The sequence below is a fragment of the Brachyistius frenatus genome, unplaced genomic scaffold (genome assembly GCF_029030835.1).
Source record: "Brachyistius frenatus isolate BFR_SWC_R1_liver_20210118 unplaced genomic scaffold, ASM2903083v1 Contig_44, whole genome shotgun sequence".
In the NCBI taxonomy this organism is placed as follows: domain Eukaryota; kingdom Metazoa; phylum Chordata; class Actinopteri; family Embiotocidae; genus Brachyistius; species Brachyistius frenatus.
In genome coordinates this window covers 740001-760632 of record NW_027210643.1, presented here as the reverse complement: position 1 = coordinate 760632, position 20632 = coordinate 740001, and the positions used below count along the sequence as shown (strand labels likewise).

The window sequence follows — 20632 nt, the reverse complement described above, 5'->3', positions numbered from 1 at the left end:
TTCTATTTATTGATTTAAAATTCCAGCTGTAAATCGCCCCACGGTGCTTTTCTCTAAAACTTCTCATCAGTGTGGTGACTTATGTGTCTGTAGGTCAGGAAAAACAAATAGAAGACACTTCCATGCCGCCTGCAGTTAGATTTGAGTGTTTATGGGTTTTATTCGATGCTGTTAACTTTGTAATTTTGTTGCAACTGTTTGCGGTTTCTTTTTTTCACAGTTAATTTCGGCACAGCTTCTTTGTTTGATCTTTGTTCACTCTTGCTGGGAAAAACGAAAGACAAAAAAAAAAAAAAAAAACGAGAACGTAAGGCGCGAGGTGCGAAGACGGAGGGCGCGGTGGTGAAAGAGATGTGAAGAATGAACGTTGTGTTAAAACGTGGACGGTGGTTCTGGAGCCGGAGAGGAGCTAGCAGCTGCAGAGGCCTCTTGCTTCCCGTCTCTCTGGCGCACACCTCTCCGCAGGGAGCGGGACGGGCTCCAAGTGCCCTGAGCTTACCGTGTACCCCCCCATCCCCCGGAACCAGAGACAACCCAGCTCCCTCTGCGTCACACACACACACACACACACACACACACACACACACACACACACACACACACACACACACACACACACACACACACACACACACACACACCATGCAGACATACCCTGCATTACACGCCTACATATACACTCGGCGCCCCCCCCCCTCGCCCCTGCCTGTTTTCTGCCTTACTTCCTCGGCAGTTAACGGGCTTTTACTGGCACACGCAGCATCAGAACAGCACCAATGTAGCAGCTGTGTATACAGCGAAAAAACATTTAATCTCTACCTCTTGTACAGAGCAGCTTATCTGGAGCCAGAAAGCTCTTTCGGTTGCACCCCCCCCCCAAAAAGGGCCCTCCGAGAGCCCACTCGTCCTTCAGTGAGATGACACAGGATGAAGTCACTGCGCTTGCCTTGGCAGCAGCATCTCTGTTTCAGGCCCGGCGGTGATGTGCCAAGGGCCGTGTTCTCCCAGCGGAGCGTTCTGCCCGCTGTTCTCTGACAGCGACGAGGTCATAAAAAAACTAAAGTGTCCTCTGTGTGGCTCAACAAATTGCAGCATGGGAAGAAACTGTGCCAAAGTCAAGCAGGACAGGAAACTTTTGTTTTTGTTTTGCTTGTTGTTATTCACAGGGGCTCCTTCATCGCTCAGTTCAGCTGCATTACCTTTATTTTATTTTTTTCATCCATTTTCCACCCAAATTTAACAAATAAGTTTCTCTCTATTTCTTGATGAACAAAGATTTATATAGAAAACATCCTTAGCTGGAAAAAACTGGAGTCTTGAAATTCCCCCAGTTTTTCGTGGATTGCGGTAAAAGACATCGGGAGATATTTTTTTTTAAACATTATGAATCTTCACCTTCAAGGAAAACAAACTGTGACGCTTGATGATGGATTAATCAGATTGTGTGTTCGCTAGTTCAGTAAACAAAATGATCAGCAGAAAAACGAGAAAACCTTCGGTGCTATCCACTTTCCCGTGAGATACGATGTAACTATAGTTCTATGAGTAGTAAAACAAAGTTTTCCTTCAGGGGAAGCCACAAGGGGTTGTACTTAAAATGGAAATTACTGCATTTGCCCAAACGTTCATTCACAATGTGTTTCAAATCATTAAACGAATAAATAATAAATACAAAAAAATCTTTGCACTATAAGGACAAGACCAGGTGCTATGGCAGGATTGCGTATGAAACGCTTCAGGGCTTTTAATTTGAAATGGATACGGGAAGTCGTGGCATTTGGCTGACCAATGGTGGAGCTTTACACTCAGTCAGTGACAGACTGTCACGAGTAGAGACGTCACGCCCGACCTGAAAGGTACATACACATAGTGGGTGGATTGTTGAGGACGGCTCAGTGACAGTCAGAGACATTCTTTTGGTGAAAATCAAACAAAACCAGATTTTCGGGGGTCAGTTTGGGAACAGACATGTCTAACAGAGAGCTCCTGCAGTGACGCTTCTCAGAAGTGGAACAGAACTCTCGACTGCATCCCGCTGAGTTTCCCTCGCGTCTCCGTGATGCCTCCATCTGGGCGGAATAAGAAACCAACAGCTACAAGGCGAGACGGTTGCGATTAGAAATGTGTTTTGCGGCGACCCCGTGTGATATCCTCGTGGTCGGACACAAATATAACAGTGAACTGTTTTGAAAACACTGCGGCGGATACCATCAGAACACTTGATGGAAAACAGTCCCGCGCAAAACAGCAGAAATGAGTGTGTGATGGATGTCAGCTCGTATATTAAGCTCATCTGTCTGAGATGAGGTCGGTCGTCAACGTGGAAGATCGTTGGCGAGCAGATGACGACTGAGATGAGGAAGGTGCTTTGAAGTGGAGAAGTTTCTCGACCGGCCTCGCGTGCGTTCCAGCTGCCGACTGCGGTGACACTCGAGCGACACTTGTGTTTGTATTTTGTAGAAAGAAAAAGGGAGAGTGTTTTATTCCTGTCCGCCTTGTCTCTCTCGGCTGCTTCCTCCCTCTCGTCCTAAAGCGTTTCCGTCCTTCCTCATCTCCTCTAAACTCTCCTTCATCTCATCCTGCTGCTCCCTCCTCCGCCTCCGTCTCAGACTTTTCTGACAGCCAGAAGGTTTATGGCAGCAGGATGTGATCTCACACCCCCGCCAACATTTTCAACCACACAAAAAAAATGTCCTGATTTTTTTGGGTGTTTTTTTTGTGTCCTTCCTCTGCGAGGCCGTCCAGTCCGCCGCCCTCAGAGGCCACCGGAGAAATTTGACACACGGATGCGATCTTTCAAGTTTTATCCCAGTTTTCCTCCAGAGCCATGTCAGCCCCTTTCTGCTGTAGATGCTCTCTGTCGGACATTGTGTCCTTCACCATTTAGACCTGCTGCATTAAAATGACGAAGTTTTTATTCTATTTTTTTTTGTTAAAGTGTTTTATCTGTCCCAGGGTGTAGGCTAGACTTCATGTTGAAGCAGCTGAACGTACAATTTAAAAGAATAATTGTGGGGACGGTGGAGAGGTCGACAAGAAATGAGGAAGCAGGGGAATGACCGAGTGCCAACCGGCAGTGACGTCACCCGTTGGTTTGTGAACGGCTGTTATGAAGCCTCGAGTTCGGAATTTGGCCGGCGCCATCTTATTAACCCCAAACGGCTTGGAGCAGGTAGTGACCATATTTAGGGGGGGGAGAGGTCAAAACAACATGATGGAAAAGCCATTCTTACTGTACATTAATAAATAACACACTATAATTAATGCCAAAACTTTCAGTTGATTAATAAATTACAATCTATTGATTATATCCCTCATTGATCAAGCAAACCATTTAAAAAAAAATATTTTTGAGCCTTTTTTGTTATTGTATGATGAATTATTGAGCAAACAATGAATCAGATAAATTGATAAAACAAACAATACATTAATTATGAATTGTAAATAAGTGCTGCAATAGTTGCAGCCTTAATTTGAATGAAATTGCCCCCTAAGCGTTACAAAAGAAATACAAAATCTGGATACATTTCTCTGTTATTAATGCACCAACCCTGCTGAAAGTTATAGTTTTATTTATTGAGAACAAAGAACAAGATAAGACTGTGTAGATATTTTTTAACAAATTAAATCTGTTGTGTGTGTCACAATGGCCAGAGGGGAGGCACATATAGGGGAGGGGGGGCCGTGGCCCACTAATCTTAAGGTTGGCAGTGTCCAGCTGCCGTACGTGTGTGTGTGTGTGTGTGTGTGTGTGTGTGTGTGTGTGTGTGTGTGTGTGTGTGTGTGTGTGTGTGTGTGTGTGTGTGTGTGTGTGTGTGTGTGTGTGTGTGAGAGAGAGAGAGAGAGAGAGAGAGAGAGAGAGAGAGAGAGAGAGAGAGTGGGTGAATGGGAGACAAATTGTAAAGTGCTTTGAGACCTTTGGGATGATAAAGCGTTATATAAGTGCAGACCACTCAGTGGCCTAAATCACAGTGTCCCAGGTTGGACCGCAGCCATTGATTTAATGCTGTTCCTCCCATTTGTCTCCCCACATTTCATCCCAATACACTTTGAATAAATGGCATGAATGCCCCGAAATAATAGAAACGTGCCTGCAGCCATACTATTAGTCAGTGTTCATTTGTTGTCATTCAAAGAGCTTTTAGACTCTAAATGGCTTCATTGAGCTCGACCAATCAGAGAGCTAAGGTTTATTATTGTTCAGTTTGAAGGGGTCACCGTGTAGCTATGCTGTAGACTGCAACATAACTGACTTTTCACCCGGGAAACTGGGGCTATGGCAGCTACAGCAATGTCACATGGAGACCTCAGGACTGTGATTGGTCTTTAGACTGTGTTTTCTACAATTCTGTGATGCCACAGCGGGAAGTTCCTGCAGAAAAGCCTCTGTCCTCCAGACGACCCCCTCCTCACGTTTGCTGTCCTCTCTTCCAGTGAATCAAATAATTTAAAAGTGATCATTGCATTGCAGAAGTTTTCCACTCAGTAATAAGACAAAGGCAAAAAAAAAAGAAGTTACCTGGATGTTCCCCCTCTTCTATTGGCACAAGTAAATGAAGGAATTCCCACCAAAATTGCTGCTTCTCCTCTCTGAGAGCAGGAGACACACACACACACACACACACACACACACACACACACACACACACACACACACACACACACACACACACACACACACACACACACACACACACACACACACACACACACACACACACACACACACCGTTTGTCGAGTAGAGGGCTTTGAGGGGGGCTGAGTGTAAAACCTGGCTGTGTGTATGTTTGGGCAGTTCCTCAAAGGCTGTTCTCCTCCTGATGAGCAAACGCTAACTTCGGTCCCCTCAAAGAGGAACTCTCTCTTCCATTAATTCACACACACAAACATCTGTCCACCAAATTCCTCCTGTGCAGCCCTTTGTGTGACTTGTCCATGTCTCTGCACGTCTGTCCGTCTGCCTCTGGTCCTTCCCTCCTTCTGCTCTCCCCTCTTCTCCGCTCACTGCAGCCCTGTTTGTGTCAAACAAATCAGGATCTCTCCTCTTCCTCCTCTTCTGCTTCCTCCCTCCTACTACCTTGCGTTTGCTTACCACCGCACTCCCTTTTTTACTCCCAAGCCCTCTCGAACACCCCGCCTCCCCCCAGCTCGCCCCTCTGCCTCTGAGAGACAACAGAAAGAGAGGACTTTTGATTGAACTGTGTCTTTTTCCCAGAATAGGAAGTAGCTCGGGCACTCGGATGAAAAGGGAAGAGTGAGAGGTGCAGAGGAAAAAGACCACAAAAAAAAAAGGACAAAGGCTGCTCCAAAGCTCCAGACACCGCGTGAAATCCTCAGGAAAAACAGCCATAATTAGTAGGCTGAGTCTAGTTTTGTGCCCAACCTGTTCATATTTTAAAACGCTGAAGCAACAGGAGTGAAACATTTGGCCTCTGTGTCTAATTCTAAACATGTTCTTGCTCCTGTGACAAAGAGCACCTGGCCAGTATTCATTCTGCATTTCAAAACCCCTGACAGCGCTATCAGTGCTTGTCTTATCAAAGTGAATTCTGTTACAGTTAATGCAGGCCAAGAAAACTCAGAATAGCATACAGCCAAAAGTAAACTTTACACAAAGCCGGCCATCTTCTATCTTCTGGCTAAAATGATTCACACTGAAGGAAATCTTCCAGAGACCGTAGATGGAGAGTTTTTGTTTTTCTATCTCTAACTTTACATTCAGAGTTAATGTGTTGCAGGCAGGACAAGCCTCGCGACCTGTTTTGGTTTGTGACTCCGATACAGAACGCAGCTGTATGTCTAGAGGCTGTAAATAACCATTCTTTTTTATTATAGATTAATATGTTGTGAAAATTGTAGATCAGTGCCTCCAAAGCCTTCACTGCAGCCTGAATGTCGTGTTTTGTTCTGACCAGCAGTCCAAAACTATTAGGTTATTATCATGGAGGACCAAAGCAACCAGAAAATAGTCACATTCAAGAAGCTGCAATCAACGTATTTGATCTATTTTTCTGTAAATGAATCAAAATGAGAAATGGATTATCAAAATGTCTGGTGATTAGTTTGTTTTGTTCCTGATCCAGCAGGTTCGTTCCTAATCCAGCAGGTTCGTTCCTGATCCAGCAGGTTCGTTCCTGATCCAGCAGGTTCGTTGTTTGTTCCTGATCCATCAAGTTAACTGAAAAAATAAACTCCTGTGCCGAGTTCCAGTTATTTATTGGGCAAACATAAATTGTGCCCGTGAATGTCTTCAGTTAATGATGCAGGCTTTTATTTTTCACTGCTGGATAAATTCTCCCAGCAGTTATTCTTTGGGTCAGCTGTGATGGCAATTATATTTTATGACAAGAGTGAGGGAAAGTGATTATTGGTTTTTCTTGATTTAATTTTCGTTCTTCGCTGTGGGACTTCTCATCACGTAGGCGTTTGTCTTTGAGTCGGTTCATGATAGAAACAGCCGAGCAGCTCCGTCGGCTCTGAGCGATGTGGAAGCTGTCAGCTGAGTGATGGACGGGCCTTCTGCTTTTACTTTGGTTCATTTTCTCAAATTGTTAGGAATTCGTGGCGCATTAATGTCATTTCAGCATTCACACATCAACAAGTCTTCTCACCTTTTGCACCTGCCAACCGATGTGTGTCAGACATGTGCACATCGTGATGTCATTCACACCTTTGAGCTGCCAGTCAACACCTCAGAGAAGAATGTTGACTCAAAGTGCAGCAAAAAACTCGGCCGGTCTCTTCAACTTTCGACAACTGCTTTCGCTTTTCTCCTATTTTTTTCTCGCCACTCGCGTCTTTCCTTGTCTTTTATCTGGTGTTGTGATAAGAACCAGACAGAGAGGTCATCTGGATGCAGCATATCTCTGCACACCCACCGCAACATGGCTGCCTCACCCACCTTGCAAATCTGTGGAGAAAACAATATCAGGTGTATTTGTAAATATAAGCCCTCTGCTTATCGCATGTCAGATTGATGATTCATCTCAAATACAGCTTTTTTTTTTTTTTTTTTTTAATTTTATCGAGTGTAATGCTGCAGTTCAGAGTTCAAGACCTGGAAGCCGAGTTTCTGCAAATGAACTGTTTTGACATCGTTTGTGGTTCTTGACTCAGTGCAAGAATTCATCATGTCACCGTGCTTCCAGCACAACCTACTTCAGGAGGACACATTGATTTTACTGTGACAGAATGGGTTGTCAGTGTCCCATATTTAGCTGTAATTTCTCAAAATCTTCAGTAAAAGAGTTGAATTATAGATCTGGACTTCAGAGCTGGTCTCACTGTGAAGTGGCACGGCCAAATTCATCCCATTGTCTTTGAGAAATATGTGGTTCTATAGGCTTTGTGACATAGTGACCTCTCATAGGTCAACCTACCAGTAATACTCCTGCTAGACAGGAATATGTAAGCATTTTTATGAATTTCTTTTCTGTGTTGTTATTTCCTGGCCGCTTGCTCTCTCTGGAATTCTATTCTGTGGTTCTATGAACATCAGAAGGGGTGAATATTGATAAGATCTCAAAACTCAAACCAAATTGAACTTTTGAAAAATTTGTGTTTTTACTTTGCTGCAGTTCGCAAATCCACTGGTTGCTGAGATTCCACTGAAATGAACTGATTTTATTTTGAAATTCCATTATTTCATAGCTGACCTTTACATGTTAGGACACGAATCCACATAGGGACATTTATAATAAACCACAAACTAAACCGACCGCAGGTCTTCCTAACGCTGAGCTCCACCCTTCTAGACAGTTATAGACTATATAACTCTACGTTAAACAGATACACGCACATGTAAAGCTTCAGTGGCCGTTTTACTGTGAAACATTACAAAGACCGTCTCCTTACAGCAAACTCAAACGCGTGGGAGACATATTGTTCGTCATGAGTGTTACATCACACAAGCTTTCCTCATGAATTTTTGGATCACGAATTTTTCAACCCAACAGCAGAGGGGCAGAAATGTAATGAAACCTCATTCCTGTTCCTAAATTTGAACACATGGGCCTTACTAGAGCTGGGCGCTGTGACTCAGCTGTTAGCTCTCATTTGGGTTTCGGTCATTCCTCGGCCCCTTTGGGTCCTGCTGGACACAAGTCAGGGGGGCTCAGCGCCGATCGGGTGGGAGATGTCCGTCCTCACAACCGACGTGTCGAAGGGATTGGGTTTCCCCCAGTTTCCGAAACTCCGACCTACAGAAGCACAGAGAGCAACATGATCACTCCATCCCGACGGCGCCTTTTATCTCACAGTAACATTCACCCAGTCAGTTGCACTCACACCTTTTTCTTTTTTTTTTGGTCTTTGTTTTGTCATCCAAACTCCAGCAACAGCTTTTTTTTTTTTTAATGCACTCTTTCAGTTCTTAATATTTCTTTCATCATCTCCCTCTCCGCCTCTCTTTCCTGTTAGCCAGACATTATGACACGCAGAGGTAGCTGCAGTGCTCAGGGGGCTTCTAGGATTACCTGCCGCCTTCCTGCGTATACGTCGAAGCACATTACGACCTGGCATCTGAACGCTCTGCCATTAGATCACTGTTAATGTGCTTTCAAATCAACACGAGTCGGATCATGTTTAAACTCACAGGACAAAGTCTTGCGGAGAATTTTTTTTTCTCCCTTCCCTGTTTTCTTTTTTTTTTTTTTTTTTTTTTTTTGCAGCTGTTTGAGGTTTTATGTCTTTCTCTTTATGTTGGGCACAGAGAGAAAAACAACAATTTGCCATTTGGGCTGCATGTTGGCTCTGTGTGCCGCATTTCCTTCAGTTAACAAATCCACAATGAGAGGGAATGATAGTTATTCTAACCCCAAAATGTGGAATTAGTTCTCGGAAAAATGATTTTAAGACGCATTAAATGTTATTTTTGACATGGCATGCCAAAGCCTTGAAGGCTTTGGAAACTTCCTCCCGTCCTCTCTCCTTCTCTCTGCCTCCTTTTTTTGTTTTGTTGTTGTCCGCTAAACCTGTCACTATGATGAGTTGTGTGCAATATTCTCAGGGGTCGTTATGCTTTCACCAGGGCCTCCGTCCTTCCTGGTGCAGCAGCACCTTCTTTGATGTAGCTCCTTCTGTAGCTCCATGCGGGTAGAGGTCGGCCCCGGCTGGCTGAACCCAAACCCAGCTTCTGTTATTTATCATTTTAACTCCAAATATCAGTTCAATTGTTGATCCTGGTTCGAGGTAAAAAGCTGTGGTTACCGTGCTGATTTGTCTTTGTGTTGTTATTTCAGAGCAGTATAGTTCTCAACTGGTCCGGTTTTAGGACCAACTTTTTTCCCTTCGTCGTTTAGTTGCGACACAATTTTTTGAGCTATTCAAATTGTTTTCAGAGAAAGATTGCACAACGCCCTCGTGCTGAAACATGAAAGAAACCAGAAAAGTGTAACAAAAGAACAACGAGGCCTGAAAACACAATGAAATAAAAAAAAGACTTATCCTGAATTACATGTGCATTTCAAACAAGTTCAAACTGGTGATGCTTATCAAGCTTCAAGAATCTACATCCATGAAATGTGAAATCAAAAGGCAGACTCATCCTTACTTAAATTAAAAGTCAGATTTATCTGAATTTAAATCAAAAATCAGATTTATTTAATCCTAATCACACAATCTTGTTTACAAATGCTCAAATAACTATTGAAGGGACAATTTTGGTCGTGACTGTATTTGCAGCAAATGACTACTGGATGCGCACAAGCTGTGTATGTCCTTCAAAATAAGAGCGCAGCATCATAAATTCTAATTCAAAATAAGTGTTTGACCCACCAGTTAAAAAAAAAACAACCTGTTTTAGTCCTTACTCTGAACTGACTGTCGGCATGACCACCATCAGCGGGCTGCTGATGGGCTGTGGAGTAACTGACAGGCAACTCCCTCACTGCTCAGAGCCTCAGTAGCATGTTATGGAGTGTGACTGAGACATGACAACGACAGTACAGAGATGTTTCTTCGAGCTTGTGGTCCGAAGACACGGCTGCTGCGGTGTGTTGATTGAAGATATTTTTGGAATCAACACCAACTATACAGTAATTACAAAAATGTGGAATACATATCACAAAACACAAGCGTAACACAGAAAAAAATCAGCACAAAAAATGTATTCCTTTTCAGGCAACAGATAAGCAAAATACAACCAAATGAACTCGACCCAAACTTATTAGTACCAGGTATTATTATTAGAGACAACTACAAAGCACTAAATGGTTTCGGCTCCGACCGGCCCCGGGGCCAACTGTGAATGAGCGCCTCAGTACTGCAGATGATTATGCTATATGAACTGTGTCCTAATCCTAGTGGACAGCTGAAATTAAAGCCAGGTACGGTCCTCTGACTTCCCAGCATTCCCTGTGATAAACCTCCTCCCCTGCTGAGAAGAATCAGTTGTTTGGGGGCGAAATGCATTTCTGGACCGGTCTGCAGTCGGTAAAGACGAGACATCTTTTAGGTAAATCAGAGCGCAATGATAAAACCAAAAGATAAAGATAACATGCTCTGATGAATTATGATTTGAATTCTGTGCCCAGCATCTGTGTATGACAAACCTGGTTTTAAATAGAATCAGGAATTTGTATTCGTCTAGACTCCTTTTTTCATGATATTTAATCAAAGACCTAGCAGATATCTTTTTCCCCTCTAAACTACAAAGCATAAATATAACATAAAATGAATACACATTAATCTGACCTGTATGAAGCCTACATTTTTCATTTAATTAATATTTTTTTGTGTCCTTCAAAACTGCAATAGTGTCACACAAGTGAACACAGAAACTGTTTAATATTTTGTATATTAATACATTTATTTTTTGCCAGCAGGCTGAATTATTTCCTTTACAAAATGATGTAATAGTTCATGAAATATCACAAGTTTGACATAAGCTGTGTCTACACCCTGGATCAGAGAGGTTGTTGTACATTGTAGGAGGAAATATAAAGTTTGGGATGTATTGATTTGGACAGTTCCCCTTTCTCTGAGGTTTCAGTGTAACCGCAGTTTACTCAGAGCTTATGTATCCTTGGGTGGGGAGAGAGAGATGTTTTTAAAGTAGTAATTAAAATAAACCGAGAGGAGCAGCCAACACATCTGAACAGTAATCTATAATTTAAGTGAACTGATGAGTTATGAATGGGTGCGGCCTTATTAAGGAATTATGTGGCAGGATTTCAGATAATTAAAGGCTGTTTACTGTCTCTGTAAGTAAGAGTCATGAAAGCCGACTTTGGTCATTTGATTTAGAAAATCGACTCTTGATGTCTGTGTTTGAATACTGTCTCATTAAATATGTCATCGTTGTTCGAGCTACAGTAACTTGGTGTCCAGTGGCACTGCTTTTTCAGGTCAATGTTGAACCAAGAGAGCTTTAATTAAAGGGTAAAATAACATATAGGCCTATCATTCAGGTAAAATACAATTTCAAATTAGTTACATTAAAAATGTGACAACTGCAGTTTCAGGAATGAGTTTTTGAAACTAAATGTGGCCCTCTCCACCTGTACAATTTAAAAACATTAGCAAACAATAATTATCCACCGCTTTAATTATAGTATTTAGAAACGTGAATACTTATTTAGTCCATCTGTTGATTTCCGCAGATATGATATTAGTAGTGTGGAAAATGAAGTGAAAGCTCACTCGTGCCAAATGTTTCCTTCATTTATTGCTAAACTTTAAGCTTCTAGTTCATATTTTTTAACTTCTAGTTTTTGATCGTGCATCTTTTTTTTTTTTTTAAGTTTTCTTAAAGCTAACGGGAGCGCGCGCCCGAGCGGTAGCTCCGGTGGCGCGTGCCGCCGGTGCGGCAGCGAGCGGGTTAACGCAGACAGTGTGACCGTCCTATCAGTGCTCCTCGGCGCAGTCCCAGCCCACCGCCTCCTGCCTCCTGCCTCCGTCCCTCCGGAGAGAGCAGAGAGCCGGGGCTTGTGTGTGCGTGTGCGTGTGTGTGTGTGTGTGTGTGTGTGGAGCTGTTTGTCATTCTGGCAGGACACGCTCCCCCGAGAAATAGCCCGCTCTCCCCGAGACTTGTTGCTGCCTTTTCGGGTTGTATTGTTTGTTTAGCGGCGCTTACGGATATCTTAACGACACCGGAGGAGGCTTTTTTTTTTCTTTCTTGGTAATAACGAAGTGCCGCGTGGTGCGGAGCCCACCGGCGATAAGAAACGCAAAGCACCGGGGAGACACAAAAACACGGTAGGACACTACGAGTACTGGCCGTCTTTCTTCAGACAGTTGTTGTCCGCCGCCTTGTCAGTGCGGTTTTCTCACCACTTCCGTGACCTTTTAGACGAGCAGTCGGTGAGTTTCAGCCGCGTTGATGTGTTCAGAGGTGGAGAGAGAACCGGGAGTGGGAGTTGTGCGTTCGGGTCCATGCGTCGCGGTTGTGGAGCGTCAGTGAGTCTGTCCAAGTAAGTCTGGCTGGAAGCAGAGCAGACGGACCGCAGCACTACTTCATCCCTTCAGCCTCTCCAGTACTCAGCTGGTGTTACTACGAAACTGTTGTTTTGATTGTAAATAAATAGCTGATTTAAAAACGAGTCTGCGGCAGGTCAGGTCACCCAGAAGCTGCAGGAAAACTTTGTTCCTGTAACGTAATAATTCATGTTTTTTTGCCCTCAAAAGATGATTAACGTGGCTGTCACCAGGTTGTTTGTACTCATCCTTCATTGTTGCCCTTGTCTGTCAGAGTAACTCAACTTGAATATAACTTCAGTTTGACATATTTACCACGATGTACAACTAATATTAATAATCATGTCAGCCCTTGAAAACCAGCTCAGCTAAATTGAAGAGTTTACTTTCCAGTGAATAATTCATAATTATTTGTCTCATGTTTTCATTGTTTTATTTGTTGGCTGGAAGGAAGATAATTGCTTCACTTTTTTTTAATTTTTTAAAATTTTAAATACAATATCTAATAGTAACTGTAGGTGTACAGACACTAATCAGTCACTTGAAGTGAATTTGCTACATGTCTCACACACACACACACGCTATTTTAAAACCTTTTTATATGTGCAGTGATCATTAGAAAACAAAAAGTTAATTCTTCTCTTTTTCTTTCTTTATCTAGTTTTCATCCTAAACATAGTTCAAAACTTTTGGGTCGATGACATGATAAAAGCAGCAGGTTGACTCGCTGCATTCACTTAATTTACCTTGAGAACCGGCACAGCAGCCAACCTGTGCGTCTACCAGCCCAGCTGTGAGCAGGCGCCCTGAGGGGGTCATACATGTCCTGAATCTCTCCTGACAACCAGAAACATGTCAGGGAATACGTGTCCTAAAGGCAGGTCAAGCATGTGTGCACCTCGCAGGGCCGACCGCCTGCTGCTGATGTTATTATTATTAGAAGCCATGTTGCTATTAACCGTCTCTTGACTGATTCCTGGTAATTGCTGCCTATTAGCTTTAATTAAAGGGATGCAGGATGCCTTGTGCTGTGTAGCCGCCTGTCGCCCAAGGTCTCTCCCTCTCTCTCACACCCCATAATCTTAAACTTCACATGAAAGAAGGCAGAAGAAGCGCTTTGTCATCACCTGCGTTATTCCAAACCACTCGCGCTGGGAATCATTATGCACGCTGGTTTTCGGTCGACATTTTTTTGTTGTTGTTGTTGCTTATTCAGAGGTTAAACGGAGCAGATAATTCCTCTGACTCAGGACCTGTGCGGTTCATAGGGGACTCGGTGGAGCTTTATCCCTAATGGCACAAGTAATCCCTTAAAGCTGAAGGTTTTGCCAGTGAAATTGAGGTGGGAATGACACTTCCATCACGTTTGCTGAGTCTAGACAGAGTTTGACATGTTGGATTAAGTAGGAGTGATGGTTTAGGATTCAAGGTCACTTCGTTTCATGCTCTCGTTACATACCAGCTCAAAGTCGGTCAGAGCAACTGTACATTTAGTGAACCAAAGAAAATCAAAGAGTTTAAACTCATTATAGTGTGTGTGGGAGGGGGGGCGGGGGGGCTGAATTTTCACATCGTACCTTTAGCCTGGACTTGTATGACAGTTGAAGATGCCCTCAACTTCCTTTCCCTCTTTCTTAAGCTTTCCCACACTTAAGTAAATGAAAGTTAATTGTAGCCTCATTGAAAATCAGCAAGACAGATTTAATAAGTTTGATAGGATGAGAGGATGAAATCTTACTTGCACTTTTTAATACTTCTATTGTATCCTTTCCTTTGTTGCAAGTGTTGCCTTCTTTTTTCTGCTACACTTCCTGCAACACTAACGCACTTTCAGTCAGTTGTTCTGGCTTCTCTTCGATCGAGAACGGCGGCAGAAGTTCCACCATGAACAGATGCATTTTTAAAGCTTTACTTCCAGTCGTTGGTGGTGCAGCTTCGTTCGGCTGTCAGCTTTTATTTTGAAGAGGGACACAAGACCCTGCTTGTGTCCGCACTGTCTGCCCCAGATGTCTCACCTGCCTGTCAACGCTCTACGTTGGTACACACACACACACACACACACACACACACACACACACACACACACACACACACACACACACACACACACACACACACACACACACACACACACACACAGCTGAAGCAAAATTCCTTAAAAAGCAAACAAAACACAACACACTTTGTTTCATATTTAAGTATAACTGTGTTCTCTGTATACTCAGGATTTAATTTTTTTCTCTCCCAGATTTAATCTCCATTAAACTCTGCTGCTTCCATCCAGCCTTTTTAAGTCATTACAGGCTTTTGACAGCTGTGGGAGACAGACTAATGACTTCATCTGGGTTTCCCTCAGCGCTCTGCTATTCTGAGCTCTGCGGGCTCTGGGGTTATTCTTCCTCTCCTCCCCTTTTTGCAACCCCGTCCTCCCAGCCACCCCTGACCCGACCGGGGCCGCCGCGCTCATGTTTCGCCGCTCACTCATGTTGAGGTGTCACAGAGCGCATTGGTCGCATGCGCCGCATGTCTTGCGCGACGGTGTCGAATGGGAGAAGACAGGCTAGTGGGATGTATCGCTCGGCACTCAAATGCAAGCACATCCATTTTGCAGTGAAATATTTCTTGGGGTCAAGGTTTGAGGGAAATGAAAACCTGTGTGTGCGTGCGTGCGCGTGTGTGTGCGTGCGTGTACTAAGGTTTCTTGAAAGGTACAAGTTAATAGTTATAGTAAAACTCAAGGTGCAGACGATGGGATTTTAGATCCTTTAATGATATTGTTACATTTTCAAACTAACAGACGTCACTGCAGTTTTGAAGTGGCTTCAGTCACAGTAGCATTGAGTGGCATTATGCCACTTCAAAGTAATCACATTTCACAGTATACGGGTGCATTATTAAAGCACTACAGTAATCAGTTTTGGTCCGCGGCGTCTGAAACACTTTCCACGTCACCAGCCTCTATCGTTCAGGGTTTTATCTCTCCACGGCATCACAGATTGGAGAGTCTCGGTTCGTTCTTCACGCATCAAGTGAGAGATATTCACAATCCGCCCTGATGCGCACTCAAAGATGTGATGTTTTAAACTCGGACGCTGTGGGAACTGAAATGCAGTAATGGTTTTAACGTATTCAAACGAAAGGTGTGTCAGCTGTTATCCTTTTATGCATTATCTTTTCAAGTGGGTCACAAGCTGAGTGTTTGTTTTGAGTTGTTTGTCGTCTGGCAAATGTGACGAATATTTAGGTGTTTCAACTTCAAATATGAGGGTTTGTTATTTTCCTGCGTTTTGTAGCAAAATATCATAAACAAATAAATAAATAAAAAAAATCGACTTTCAAGCAACTTTCGATGGCCGTCGTTGGATAGTTCTCCAGAACTGTGGCACATTTCATTTATTTTTCCTGTAAAGATGATTTTATTTTATTGACTTGTGTGTGCTTTGTCAAAACGGAACCACAGATGTTGAGTACTTATCATGTTTGGAATATGCGTATGTATCTTATCCACTCCTCCATCTGGATAACAGTCACACCGATGAAAACGTTGAACCACTGAGCGTCAATTAGCTCCATCCTCACTTCAGAGTTTACAGTGTTACTAGAGCCCCATTTAATCAGCTGATAATGTCTTATCACAAATATATCTAGATGCATTATATTGTTGTCCTGATATGAAAACTTGATACGTGTTTGATAACATTTCAGTTGATATATGTGTTTAGAATTTTTCCACAGAAAGCCAGTATTGGTTGGGCGTTAACCTGTTCGATCAATCCACTGTTCATTTTCTCCAGAATGAGTTTATTGTTTACATTATAAAATGTCGGTAAATAGTTCATCGTGCCAAAAGTGAGGACTTTATCCCACCACCCTCCAAAACCCCCAAATGCTCAGTGAAATATCATAAAAACTCAAAAATATTAATATGTAGATTCCCCCCCCCCCTCTTTGTTAAATAACGTATGATTTTTCAAGTCACCAATTAATTAGTGAAAGATCAACTCATTTAAAATCACTTCGGCCCTGATCTTTAACATTCTGTATAATTTAGATTTTGTTAAAAAGTATTTTTCTTCTTCACTTCATCTGGTTGTTTTAAAAACAACACACCATTCTTGTGGCAGTTTCTCTCCCCCTCTCTCTGTTTTACACACACACACACACACACACACACACACACACACACACACACACACACACACACACACACACACACACACACACACACACACACACACACACACACACACACACACACACACACACACACACACACACACACAACACACACTAAAGCCTTGTAGTACGATTATTCCAGCCGGGCTCCTGTGGGGTTTCTACTTTGGGCTCAGTTCCAGCAGCGCGGCTCACCTTGACCCGACATCACCTGTGAAACACAACTCGACTGCGTTTGAAGTGTGTCGAGCATATCATGGCGCACCTATTTTTTTTTCCTCTCTCTCTCTCTCTCTCTCTCTCTCTCTCTCTCTCTCTCTCTCTCTCTCTCTCTCTCTCTCTCTTTCCCTCTCCCCCCCTCCCCGCTGCGCTACAATCACCACACGCTACGCATTTTCACTCTCAGTATTTTGTCATTTAAGCTCAAACATGAGGGCTCAAACTTGTAGCACAACGTAAACCTTCTGTTTTTTTCTTATTCTTGTTTTGTAAGCCATACTAACGCTGCCAATTCACGCTCAGTAAATCACGTGGATCTGAATGGACCCCTATTTGATGTGACTGTTGCAAGAAGACTGAAAAAAAATCGGTTCAGTTTGCCAAGGATTGCAGTCGTGATTCAGTTTATTATAAAATAAATAAATAACTCCTCATGAGTTAACTTTATTGGGCAGGCGTCTGTTTGCTTTTCTTTGATTTGCCAGACGGCCTTTTACATTTTGATTGACGGCGCTATCGGTGATCATTTACTTGACTTGTCTGATTTTTAGAAATCACCCAACTCCCTGAAAAAGAGAAAAAGTTGTATCTGCTCTTGGTGAGGGCTGAAAGTCCCTCTGTTTCTCCCACGGTAGATTAAATGTGAGCCTCTCCGATGCATCTCTGCTCAGCCTGGTTGGTCAAGTGTGTGTTTGAACAGGCATTTCATTAAGTGTGTGTTCATTCAGGTCCGAGGCGGACACTGCTCACCAACCATTCATCTGTGTGTTGACACATCACAGCTTCTTCTGAGAAGGAGAGAAGGCTACTTTTTAGGTTTCTGCATGTTTAATGTCATTAGTGTGTTTCCTCGGTTATTTCTGCTGAGTGGCCAGATTTTTTACTGAAAACGAGTTTCCAGCCCTCTTATTTTTCCCGTATGTTCTCCGTCCTCCTCTCGATTTCAAACGGCTCCTCCGTCCAGCTGCTGATGACGGACTGTTTGGGGTTTTGAAGAGATACTCCAGTCTACTTATTATTTCTTGCCAAGGAACGGTGATTTCCTGGAGCCGGCTGTCATTGTTGGGACTCTCACTGTGACTCCAGAAAGTGACTTCACGTGGCCAAGAAGTAATCCAGCACATGACTCGGTGTTAACACCACAACTTGTCTTGTTTACGCTCTGATTTTAAAGGATCAAGCAAACAAGAACCGTTAGTTGCTTCCTCCTGCCTCCAGTCTGTATGCAGAGTCAACCGTCTCCTCTAGCTTCATGTTTCTTCTAATTTTCAAGTGTATTTGACATAACATTGAACTATTCCTTTAATATGAAAATGGAAAGACTGTCGCTGATCCACCAACAGCAATTTAAACTTCTATAAAACACGAGTTGGTGCTTTATAATCAAAAAGTGCAACAAGTCCACGTGTTCATTCCCTTGATGGGATCTGATTTAGAGTTCTATATTGAGTTATTGCTGTAAAAGAAGGAAGGAACCTAAACTCTTTTGTCTCCTTCCCCAGAGGAGTGACAGTGTCCGTGTCAGGCGTCCCACCGGGAGAGGACCATGGCCCTGAGCGATGCTAACGGCGACCCTCTGGCCCTCAGCAACGGAGGGCACCATCCTCTCGGTGCCAACGGAAACGCACCTTCCAGCAGCAGCAGCAGCAGCAGCAGCAGCGCGCCGGCCGGCGGCGGCAGCCTCGAGCCTCTCGCAGCCGCCTCTGGCGGCGACTGTCTCGCGGCCGACGGGGACGAAGACGCAGCGTCGGAGATGCAGCCGAGGTCGCACGTCATCCAGAGAGCGAACAGGCCGAGTCAGAACGGCGGCGTGGTCAAACAGAACGGCTCCCTGAGGAATCTCCCCCCCACCCCCGCCGCCACGGACTCCCAGCGGCTGGCCAGACGCCACCTTCCCTCCGCCCCGTCCCCGTCCTCCTCTTCCTCGCCGCCGCTCTGCTGCCAGCACTGTCACTTCCACTCCGCGCTGTGCTGCCCCTGTGGACAGCAGGAGTGCCCGCTCTTCCAGAACCCCGTCCCCGGCTCCAGCTCCGTCCCCGTCCCCCACCCGGGCGCCGCTCCGTCCTGCCCGTGCTGCCTCTCCGCCTGCGCGTACTCTCACCCGCTCCACCCATCCTCCCCCCTCTCTCTGCACCACCACCATCACCAGCGCTGGCAAGAGCACCTCCAGAGCCAGACACACCCACCGAGGATCAGGTACGCCGGTGTTTTTATTTCCTTAATAGATGAACTAAAGTGGCTGAGGCTCTAATCTCTCGGCTTTTAGGACGGGAATCTTTTTTTGTTTTGGGGGGAGTTCATGAGTACGTTATACATTTTTTTTTCTTTGCACGTTTTGGAGTGTTTATCTACTTCTTTCCTGCTCTTAAGAGTGTTTCCTGCTCTAAGCATTCAAAATATTGTTGCATGACTGTGTGTATGTTATTATGAGTGTTTAACTGTGCAGTTATTGACCCCAAACATACCGACAGTCTGGCCAACTCCTCCAGTCCCCTGTAACCGCCTCCTTGTGCTTACTAACATGTCGGATCCAGGGATCATGTTAGCTGGAATGCAGTAGGAAGTGGTTCCGGCTGTTAGGAGCGACGCCGGGGGGGGGGGATTGCACCAACAGTTTTGTCCAAATAGAGGCCCGTCACACAATGTCCCCACCGGTGGGTTACACGGAGCAGAGAAGCATGTTGAAGGAATGAAAACAAGTCAAAGTCTCTTGATTGATGGGACTTAATAACGAGCCCTTTATACCTCAGGTCATTTATCTACCCTTGAAAAAATAGGTTTAGGTTTAAAACAATAGTTTGTTTTGGAGCAACTGGAGGCGTTTGAACTTCATAGCTGTGATGTGAAGAGGCAAAAAAAAAAAATCCCAGACACAAGAACAGGTACTCCCAACAACACAGCTAAGTGTTGTTTAAATGGTTAGATACCGGTCCCAATACAATACCCGAGTTTCTGTTCTGATAATAGAAGAATATATTTTGATTCTTCAATTTGAGGACTCTAAACATGTTTAATTTTGCCATAACACAAAGCACTGTCCTGCTTAATACTGATGAAAGACAAACTCCAAAATAAACACGTCATTTAAACCAGTATCTATCTTAATTTATCAATAAGTAAACTAAGAATTTCTTTTACCTTCTGGCACTTTTTGATACTTTTTTTTTTTTTACATTTCAGCCTGAATTCTGAACATGGAGGTTCAATATCCAGTCCAAAACCCCAAATACAGCAAAACATAACTTAATAATGCCCATCTGAGACCCCGACCTCCACGAGCTGTCACGTCCTTTAAGAATGAAAGAAACGCTGCAACTTTAGTTTTTATTGACACCCTCTTAAAAATGGTCAGATTATTCCTCGTAACGGCTCAGGGCAACACTTCAAACATTTTCTGACTGAACTGAAATGTTCCCTGAAGACCATTTTACTCGCTCGTTGTCCACTTCAGCATGTGTGTTTTGTTTCTGGGCTACAATGGCTTGACGGATCTGTTGTTGTTCACCCGTCATAGTCAAAAGTCTGGGATTCATGTTGAAGTTCTCTCCTCAAACACTAGACTCCTGGATGCCAGGGCTGCACCATTAATCACATCGAAGACACGGATCTCGATTCATGTCCCGATGAGTCGTCATCGTTAAAATGGCAACGATTCTCCCTCGAGACATCAGCTGCTTCAAAACAATTACTGCCACTGTCTCCCTTAAAGAAAGACAACACTGTGATGCACCGTGTGATGTAGAGCAGCTGAAACCGGCAGCATGGAAAATAAACCCAACGAGAGTGAAGAAAACTCGCGTTTAATAAGAGCGGATGAGACGA

At 43.8% G+C, this 20632-nt stretch overlaps 1 protein-coding gene and 1 long non-coding RNA gene across 4 annotated transcripts in view; one reads left to right on the top strand and one right to left on the bottom strand.

Moving 5' to 3' along the window:
• Window positions 1-20632, top strand: part of disp1 (dispatched homolog 1 (Drosophila)) — a 389371-nt gene that overhangs the window by 44544 nt on the left and 324195 nt on the right. For 2 of the 3 annotated variants that reach the window (XM_069703062.1, XM_069703060.1), the window contains one exon: window positions 18313-19006. In XM_069703062.1, coding sequence (XP_069559163.1) covers window positions 18357-19006 — 650 coding nt within the window. In that variant the 5' untranslated portion in view covers window positions 18313-18356. Of the gene's footprint in view, window positions 1-12107; window positions 12197-18312; window positions 19007-20632 lie in introns of those variants that run through there. The other variant, XM_069703061.1, reaches the window with a different exon arrangement.
• LOC138623515 (uncharacterized) lies at window positions 7721-12372 on the bottom strand. Its single transcript, XR_011311083.1, has 3 exons — window positions 12272-12372; window positions 9811-10028; window positions 7721-8199 (listed from the first exon to the last, which is right to left on the bottom strand). It is a non-coding gene; the product is annotated as an uncharacterized lncRNA (long non-coding RNA).